Source organism: Mycteria americana, chromosome Z (genome assembly GCF_035582795.1).
Source record: "Mycteria americana isolate JAX WOST 10 ecotype Jacksonville Zoo and Gardens chromosome Z, USCA_MyAme_1.0, whole genome shotgun sequence".
In the NCBI taxonomy this organism is placed as follows: Eukaryota; Metazoa; Chordata; class Aves; order Ciconiiformes; family Ciconiidae; genus Mycteria; species Mycteria americana.
In genome coordinates, this window is record NC_134396.1 from 20,405,861 (window position 1) to 20,415,554 (window position 9,694).

The following is a 9,694-nucleotide window of genomic DNA, read 5'->3' on the forward strand; positions in this document are numbered from 1 at the left end:
TTTTTTTTCCTTGGTTTTTAGTATTTGAGTCCTTTCTGCTATACAGGAGGCATGTTTTAAAGTGGTTCAGTTCACTAGAACTAGCATCACTTTACAATCTGTCTGCTACCACAGAGCTTTGAAAGCTCAAAGATTAGTTGAAAAATCTTCTATCAATTAAAACAATTTCCTGTACTTAATTAGCTTATGCATCAGGCTTTTATTAAAAAAATCTATAGAATAGGCTGTTCTGAATGTTACAGCATGCATTCTGCTTTTTATATCAACTATGCAAGATGATGTAAACTTAGCAGTTATTAACGTAGTTTGCTATAGAGAAGCCAACTAGAAATGCTGTAATGCACTCCCTACAGTGTGGTACATTAAAATGTCTTAAGTGCAACAACTGTGTTACTCAGCTAACAAGTCGTGTATTTGTAGCACAAAATGTAGATTAAAGTATTCTGTTCATGTTACTTGTTAATGTGCAGTAAAGGGTAAAGTAACAAGAACTTAAATGGAGGTTTATCTGTTCTGACAAAATGCCCTCTCTCTAAGCAAATGACTTACCGGCTTGCAACCCTCTCTTAGTTTCAAATCACTTGTCACCACACAAAGAAGTAAATCATAGGAAGTTACTAAGTCTAGACTAGGGCAATGTGTTAAACTAACAAAATAGCCTGTAAGAGGAGAAGACTTCGGTATAGTTAAAGTACTGCCTCTATCAAGTACTGCAAGAGAAGTTAGAAAGCTGGTACAGAAGCAGCTAGCTTCATTTCCTGGCTGGATTTCCAGATCTGAAACATGATCTGGTCATGAAGATGATAAAGGGTTTGGAGCATCTGTCATACAAGAAGCTGAGAGCTGCAATTGTTTGGCCTGGAGAAGAGAAAGCTGAGGAGGATCTTACTTTGTGTACAAATACTGGGGGTGGGGGGGGTGTAAAGAAGATGGAGCAAGACTCTTCTCAGTGGTGCCCAGTGACAGGACAAGAGGCAGTGGGCACAAACTGGAATACAGGATAAAACATTTTAAACTCTTAAGAGTAGTGAAACACTGGATCCGGTTGCCCAGAGAGGTGGTAGAGTCTCCATCCTTGGAGATACTCAAAACCCGACTGGATGTGGCCCTTGGACACCTGCTGTATTTGACTGCTTTAAGCAGGGGGCTTGCACTACACAATCTCAAGAGGTCCCTTCCAGCTATAACTACTCTGTGATTCTATAATCTGCTACTCAACCTGCTTATTGCATTTGTACTCTAGCCTTAAACTTTTTTTAATGCAAAAAAAACCCAATGCAAACCTATTCACGTTCTGGCTTCTGAAATACCAGTTTTGTTTGGAAGTTTCCTTCTTATAATGTGAGGGGTAAGAGTGCCCTCAAACTGGAGAAAGCTTATAAGGATTTGGCTTGGAATTTGTTAAAAGCTCCTTGGCTTGAAGTGAAGTAGTTTAAGAGTAGGAATATAAAATAGTGAGTATGTTTATTTGTAGTGATAGATTGTGCTAAGTTTACCACCAAATTCTTGACTAGAAGATTACTGATGCAGTTATATACAGCATCGCTGAAAGCTTCCAGTTTAGAAGCAGCTTTTGTTTCTTCTACTTTGAGGATGCAAGCTAAGTATATATTGATCAGTTGATGCTTGTGCCTTTAGTTTTTCTGGAATGTTTCTTAAAGCCACCAAAATAGCTACAAGTAGTTGTAGTATCAGGGTTGTCATGCTGTTCTCAAATTTCACATCTTAAAACCCCTACAGCTTCATAAATTTAAACTTCTGGAACTGTTCTCTTGTCTGGAACTACAGAGCTACACTCTCCAGCCCTTATTCTTTCCATTAATGCAGTCATGGAGGCAAAGGGGAGAAAGACATGAGGTGATGGTGGGGCAGAAATAGCTGTTGTCCTAGTTATCTTCCCTGCCCTGTATCCCCATGCTGCTAGTGTGTTCTCAAGCCTATGCCTTCTGCAGGGGCAAGTATCAAACTGAGTGTTAATTTCTGATGTCAGTCTGCAGTAAGATTCTAGCTGCATTCTTCCGTCTCTTCTGCTTTCCCAGAAACAGAATACGAGTTAGTATGTTCTTCTGTACCTTTAGCTATTACAGTAGGCCTCATAGGAGACAAGTGGCTGTATTTCCCATTGCTAGGAATGTGAGCTGAATTAAGTATTTATACAATATATCAAAGCCAGGAAACTGCTACTGTAAAAACACCAAGAAGATTTAGATCAAATCCATACCACATGAACAAAACATGAAAATTGGATCATTTTATTTGGACAGTTCAGCTGAGCAAACATAATAAATATAAAAACCCAAGCAGTCATTTCTGGCACTTAAGTTCCTTCACCAGCTGGTGGGGTCAATGCTCTTGAATGGTTGAAGGTTCCAGCGATCTTAAACTTGTTGAAACTGCACTGATTTTGCAGGAGCCCATGAGCAATGCATAGTATCAAACACAACTTAAACAAGTAGAACTGCATTAATACAGCCATCATTTTCTGGATTGTTTGTTACTTGTGCATATTTCCCTAGAAAAGAAAAGGGAATTAAACATCTACAAAAGCTTCAAGTAGTTCATATAATTAATTAGATTTTTCTATGTTTGCAAGTTCAATCCACAAGTCTCTTTAAAGGGTGGGGAATTTGTGACTGTTCCAAAACCTGCAATGCATTTTTGAAGTCTAAATCTACCTTCTGCTGAGCTGCAAACTTAGGTTCTCTAAATATTTCATTCAGGCTGTGTTTTATAAAGAGATCATTTAGAGTTCTAGGTAGATTAAAAAAAAATTCATAGGTTCTGCTGTTGTCCAAGTCAACCCCTCTGTTAAAAGAAGTCAGCCTGATCCTATGAAGATACTTCTACATGGAACTCCCACTGCAAACACGATACAATTGTTCATAGTTCACATGGTTAGGTCTTTATAGACTTGTAGCATTGCTTAATGTGAGACACAGGCAAGCAAGTTGAGTCTTTGTTCTGAACTTCACCTAATTTGATTTTGAAAGTGTGAATGGAAAGCCTAAGATTTAAACTCAAAGCTTGCATTTTTAGAGTTGCCTAGTAGTTGCTTCTGCTACAGCCCAAACCTAACATTTAACAATGGGTCGATTATGACTATAGGATGTGGTCTTAACAATACCTCAGGCAATGAAGACTTAAAACTTTTAAAAGTAGTTCTGCAGTATAGCTAGTTTAACTACTTACCCCAGATAACTTTGCCCCCTTGTGTCACAAGGCCAAGCTCACTCACATTCACCTCGATGACGGTACCCTTGGTAATTACACCCAGTGTTGTGTACAAAGGAGAAGAAGGATTCTTTTTTACACCAAGGATAGGTAGGCAAAAAGTAGCTTTAAGTTCAGGATGTGTCACGTGTGCCTTCTTGAAACGTAAGCCCTGTTGCATAAGGAGTGTTAGAATGAGTTAATATTTGCTTTAAACCCTCACAACTAATCTAGTTTAACACTTTTGGCCTTATGTCCTCAGGTTTATATGTTTTGAGAGACTGGGAAGAATGAAACAACTTAGAATACAGAATGCTATCTGCCTACTATAGAACACCAGAGTTGTTTAAAAACCTGATTAATGACAAGATAAAGCATTCCATGTATATTTTCAGGATGTCGATTTTTAATAGTAGTACAAGAATAATACTTGCTACCTCAGATGGCTTCTGTTCCATGAAGAAATGAGGCATTTATGGTAATCCATTTAACAGTGCTACTGGTTTTTAAGACTAGAAATTTTTCCTTTTTTCTTATAAAACTGAAAAACCTTTCACATATTGTAAAATGTTAAATACCCATCTCTTACAGCACTTTCTATCTAGTGACCTGTGCTTTGTTACAGGTACTTTACCATTAAGTACCACAAACTTTTCTATGTCAAAAATCTATCCAATCTATCTATCCTGTGTAAGATGACCATCAAAATAGTAATGAGGTACGATCCAACAGGCAGCCTGCATAGTGATTGTTGATTCCTGTGAGGAAACAGGAACAGGTATTTATAGAAAAACTACACTGTCTTAGTGAATCTAGCTTTTCCTCCTGTGCACTACCAGGCTGCTAGAGCCCAGTTCCTGCAGCTGTGTAAGAAAAGGTCAGGCTAGAGGCACAGCATTTCCCTTGCATATGGTCATGACTGTGCTTCAAGCTTACTTAATAAGCCTGAAGGAGGGAGTTCTGGAGTCCTAGGACAGAGTTGGCTTCTGCAGCTAACACTCACAGCAGCTTGAAAAAGAAGCCTCCAACTTTACAAGCTATTCAAAGTGCCTTTGCTAAAGACCCTCCCATGCTAATTTGACAGCTTGTAGCTTTAATTTACTGGCATCATCTGAGTTACAGGGGTAAGACCAGAGATATTTCAACACAGACTGTGACTGCAGGGCTGTCTCCCCACCCTCAGGCTATTCAAAGTTTAGATTTCTGCAAGGAAACTAATAGGAATGTTCTACATCACTAGTAATCAAGTGCATTATCATAGAAGAAAGCTTCCTCACCACAGTAAGTCAAAAGAATTATTACTCAAGAACATTACCATTGGTCGAATGAATCGCTCATATTTAGGAGGCTTCCTAGTAAAGCCATCTCCAACAAAACAAACTTTTGTAACCATTCTCTTCCAGGCCTTCTTCTTTCTCTTTCCTGTACGAATCACTTTTAAAACTTCTGTTTCTCCTTGGGCACGGACCTTTGGCACAGGAACCTCCCATTTTCCCTGGAAGGGAGGGGAAAAAAGTCAAAAGTCTTACATGCCGCATTGCTAAATGAAAGGGGACAACCAAAGCATAAAGTAAAACTTCCCTAAAGTGTAGTGGTAGACCATACTTTTTATACAACTCGTAGCTACTTATTTTAATTAGCATTTAAAGTTACGAAAATCAAGATACTGCATATACTTGCTTTGTCCTAGATTGCTCAGTTACTCAAGGTTTCAGGTTTTATTTAGACTTTGCTTGTAGGCTGTAAGTCACCTGAGCATCAGCAACACAAAGCAGTAATTGTCACAAGTAATTGTAAGTATCTGAATTTTCACAGAATCACAGAATCGTATAGGTTGGAAAAGACCTTTAGGATCACTGAGTCCAACCATAAACCTAACACTACCAAGACCACCACTACACCATGTCCCTAAGCACCTCATCCAAACGTCCTTTAAATACTTTCAGGGATGGCGACTCAACCACTTCCCTGGGCAACCTGTTCCAATGCTTGATAACCCTTTCAGTGAAGTAAAATTTCCTAATATCCAGTCTAAACCTCCCCTGGTGCAACTTGAGGCCATTTCCTCTTGTCCTATCACTTGTTACCTGGGAGAAGAGACCGACCCCCACCTCTCTACACCCTCCTTTCAGGTAGTTGTAGAGAGCAATAAGGTCTCCCCTCAGCCTCCTTTTCTCCAGGCTGAACAACCCCAGTTCCCTCAGCTACTCCTCATCGGACTTGTGCTCCAGACCCTTCACCAGCTTCGTTGCCCTTCTCTGGACACGCTCCAGCACCTCAATGTCTCTCTTGTAGTGGGGGGCCCAAAACTGAACACAGTATTCGAGGTGCGGCCTCACCAGTGCCAAGTACAGGGGCACGATCACTTCCCTAGTCCTGCTGGCCACACTATTTTTGATACAAGCCAGGATGCTATTGGCCTTCTTGGCCACCTGGGCACACTGCTGGCTCATATTCAGGTGGCTGTCAACCAACACCCCCAGGTCCTTTTCTGCCAGGCAGCTTTCCAGCCACTCTTCCCCAAGGCTGTAGCGTTGCATGGGGTTGCTGTGACCCAAGTGCAGGACCTGGCACTTGGCCTTGTTAAACCTCACACAACTGCCCCCAGCCCATCGATCCAGCCTGTCCAGGTCCCTCTGCAGAGCCTTCCTACCCTCAAGCAGATCAACACTGCCGCACAGCTTGGTGTTGTCTGCAGACTTACTGAGGGTGCACTCGATCCCTCCGTCCAGATCATTGATAAAGATATTAAACAGAACTGGCCCCAACACAGACCCCTGGGGGACACCACTTGTGACCGGCCGCCAGCTGGAGTAAACTCCTTTCACCACCACTCTTTGGGCCTGGCCATCCAGCCAGTTCTTTACCCAGCGAAGAGTACACCCGTCCAAGCCATGAGCAGCCAGTTCCTCCAGGAGAATGCTGTGGGAAACAGTGTCAAAGGCTTTACTGAAGTCTAGGTAGACAACATCCACAGCCTTTCCCTCATCCATTAGGTGGGTCACGTCGTCATAGAAGGAGATCAGGTTGGTCAAGCAGGACCTGCCTTTCCTAAACCCATGCTGGCTGGGCTTGATCCCTTGGTTATTCCCTACATGCCATGTGATAGCACTCAAGATGATCTGCTCCATCAACTTCCCTGGTACTGAGGTCAGGCTGACAGGCCTGTAGTTCCCCAGGTCCTCCTTCTGGCCCTTCTTGAAGATGGGCGTCACATTTGCTAATCTCCAGTCAGCAGGGACCTCCCCAGTTAGCCAGGACTGCTGGTAAATGATGGAAAGGGGCTTGGTGAGCACATCTGCCAGTTCCTTCAGTACTCTCGGGTGGATCTCATCAGGCCCCATAGACTTGTGAGTGTCTAAGTGGTGCAGCAGGTCACTCACCATTTCCCCCTGGATTATGGGGGCTCCATTCTGGTCCCCGTCCGTATCTTCCAACTCTGGGGGCTGGGTACCCAGAGAACAATTGGCCCTGCTATTAAAGACTGAGGCAAAGAAGGCATTAAGTACCTCAGCTTTTTCCTCATCCTTGGTCACTGTGTTCCCTCCCCCGTCTACTAGGAGCTGGAGATTCTCCTTAGCTCTCCTTCTGCTGCTAATGTATTTGAAGAAGTATTTTTTGTTGTCTTTTATGGCAGTAGCCAGATTGAGCTCTAGCTCGGCTTTGGCCCTTCTAATTTTCTCCCTGCACAACCTCACTACACCTTTGTAGTCCTCTTGACTTGCCTGCCCCTTCTTCCAGATGTCGTAGACTCTCCTCTTTTTCCTGAGTTCTAGCCAAAGCTCTCTATTCAGCCAGGCCACTCTTCTTCCCCGCCAGCTCGTCTTTCGGCCCCTGGGGACAGCCCGCTCTTGTGCCTTTAGGACTTCCTCCTTAAAGAATGCCCAGCCTTCCTGGACTCCTTTGCCCTTCAGGACTGCCTCCCAGGGGACTCTGTTGACCAGTCTCCTAAATAGGCTAAAGTCTGCCCTCCGGAAGTCTAAGGTGGCAGTTCTGTTGACCCTCCTCGTCACTTCTCCAAGTACCAAAAACTCTATCATTTCATGATCACTCTGCCCAAGACGGCCTCCAACCATCACATGGCTCACAGGTCCTTCTCTGTTCATGAACAAGAGGTCCAGCGGGGCACCTTCCCTCGTTGGCTCACTCACCAGCTGCGTCAGGAAGTTATCTGCCACACACTCCAGGAACCTCCTAGACTGTTTCCCCTCTGCTGTATTGTATTTCCAGCAGACATCTGGTAGGTTGAAGTCCCCCACAAGAACAAGGGCTAGCAATCGTGAGGCTTCTCCCAGCTGCTTATAGAATAGTTCATCTGCCTCCTCATCCTGGTTGGGTGGTCTGTAACAGACTCCCACCACAATATCTGCCTTGTTGGCCTTCCCCCTGATTCTTACCCACAGACACTCCACCCTATCGTCACCATCATTAAGCTCTAAACTATTCAAACACTCCCTAACATACAGGGCTACCCCACTGCCTCTCCTGCCTTGCCTATCCCTCCTGTAGAGTTTATAGGCATTTTTATACAGTTACTTACGGCTTTTTCTTTTCTTTTCTGCTTGATCATGTTAGAGAGAACCTTGGCCCGGGACTGGCCCTCTCTGTCCAGCAGGTATGCTGGTACAGCTCCTTTAGGTGTTTTTTCATCATTCTTTTCCTTTGTATTTCTCTTTTCATGCATTTTAATGCTGCAAGGAAAGAAAACCAGTATTAAGAGTAGAAAAGAAAAGGGCTCATTTTTAGATATATCCTTTTAACTTAACTTGTGCCTGCTCAAAATTTTCTTTAAAGAGATATTTGTAAACAAGTATGTATTTATATTTAAGGAATAATCCTAAATAATTTGCAAGGTAAGCTAGTAATTTCACTTAATGTAACAACTGACAGACTGCACAGTGCATAAAAGCTTGTCAATTCCCATCAAGACAGGAACACAAGACATGCATCTTATTAAGGAATTTCTGAATGACTTAAAACAAGCAGCCAAGCACTTTGAGAGATAGTAGCCTTCCTCTCTGACAAAAAATAACATACTACTGCTCTTCTGAGGTTTGATGGCAATGCTTACCAATCTGAGGAACGTGTGTGTGTAAAAGGGGTCATGTTTCATTCATTTTGAGGCCATTGGGGGGGGGGGGGGGGGGGGAGTCCACAAACTAGTTAACAAACCCAATACAATTACAAGTACCAGAGAAAAATAACTGTCTGCACTTGGAAAACACCATGGTGAACGGATATTAAGTTCATTATCAACAAAGAATACTGTTAACAGCTTTGATTTCAATTTCTGAACAACAGGGAAAATATTCAGAAAAGTGCTTTTTTTTATCTATGCTTGATATTGTACTTTATCTTGGAAGACAAGCCTCATGTTCTACTCAAACACTGTGTACGTTTACTGTGCTTTTTCTATTAACACTTAAAAAAATGCCTGCTGCCTCTTGCTACACTAATACAGCAGTTAATGTAAAAGCCCTAAGTAAATGCATTCATATTTTTATCAATTACATTACTCACTGCTATTGCCAATTAAAACTCATCGTAAGGAATGGTTTTAGGAGCAGAACTGTTAACACCCTTTGACAAGAGAGGAAATCAGAAATGTCTTCACTGTGGCCAAACCCACTATCTCCTACAACCTGAGCCCTATTCAAAGGTATAACGTATGATCCAAGTAATAAGTAGTTCTTTGTAACGATATTGACGTCTCATCTCATCCTTCAAACATCAGGATGACTAGACGTCGTCAGAGAAGCGGCGGGTACTCACGTCTTCTTCATCTGGATCTTCTCAGCGTGCCGCTGCTTGTGGTAGAGCTTGGCCTTCAGCCCGATCATCTTCTTGGCCTTCCGCGACCGCTCGTGAGCCTCGCGGCCCTCCTTCTTCCTCCTCCTCTCGTGGTAGTCCAGGCGGTAGCCATAGCGCTTGCGGTGCAGCTCGATGTACTCGTTCTGCGGCTGTGGACGCAAGGCAGAGCGGTGAGCGGGTATCGCCGGCCGAGGCCCGGGCGGCCGGGGCCGGCGCTGCACCCTCACCGAGGCCCAGCGCCGCTGGCACACGCGGCGGGGGCCCGAGCAGGCCGCGGCCCGACAGCGGCACCCTCAACTGCGGGGCGGCGGGGCCCGCTCGGCCGCCTTCACCCCTCCCCCGTCCCGTCCCGCGCCCCGTCGCCCCCATCCCGCCTCGCCGCCCCGGGTCTCACCATGGCGGCGGCCCCGCGGCGTCCCCCCGCGCTCCGCCGAGCCCTCCGCCCAGCAGCCTCGCCGCAGCCGAAAGGGGGGGCGGCCTGAAAACCCGCCCCGGCTGGAAACGCTCCCTCGTGGCGCTTTGGTTCCTCCCGGCGGAGAGGCGGCGGTCCGCTTCCTCCGAGGGCTACGCAGCCGTCTTGGCGAGGCCGGGAAGAGGGGGAAAACGGAGGGGGAGAGGCTGGAGCGGCGCTTCTTGTCGCCTGGGTCTGTCAGGCCGGGGCAGGAGGGCGGAA

At 44.7% G+C, this 9,694-nt stretch overlaps 1 protein-coding gene across 1 annotated transcript; it reads right to left on the reverse strand.

The window, feature by feature from the left end:
- Positions 1-2,244: 2,244 nt before the first annotated feature.
- Positions 2,245-9,687, reverse strand: NSA2 (NSA2 ribosome biogenesis factor). The gene is made up of 6 exons (XM_075488495.1): positions 9,416-9,687; positions 8,983-9,170; positions 7,751-7,901; positions 4,526-4,705; positions 3,190-3,382; positions 2,245-2,512 (listed from the first exon to the last, which is right to left on the reverse strand). The coding sequence occupies exons 1-6, from the start codon at positions 9,416-9,418 to the stop codon at positions 2,445-2,447; spliced, it is 783 nt and encodes a 260-aa protein (XP_075344610.1). The 5' UTR covers positions 9,419-9,687; the 3' UTR covers positions 2,245-2,444.
- Between the last annotated feature and the right edge of the window lie 7 nt (positions 9,688-9,694).

What these genes read in the sequence shown, in the direction of transcription:
- NSA2 (XM_075488495.1), bottom strand. An exon ending in AAGATCCAGATGAAGAAGAC is followed by an intron (nt 7,902 to 8,982) that starts GTGAGTACCCGC and finishes CTTTCCTTGCAG; the next exon opens with CATTAAAATGCATGAAAAGA. An exon ending in AGAAAAGAAAAGAAAAAGCC is followed by an intron (nt 4,706 to 7,750) that starts GTAAGTAACTGT and finishes CCTCCCTTCCAG; the next exon opens with GGAAAATGGGAGGTTCCTGT.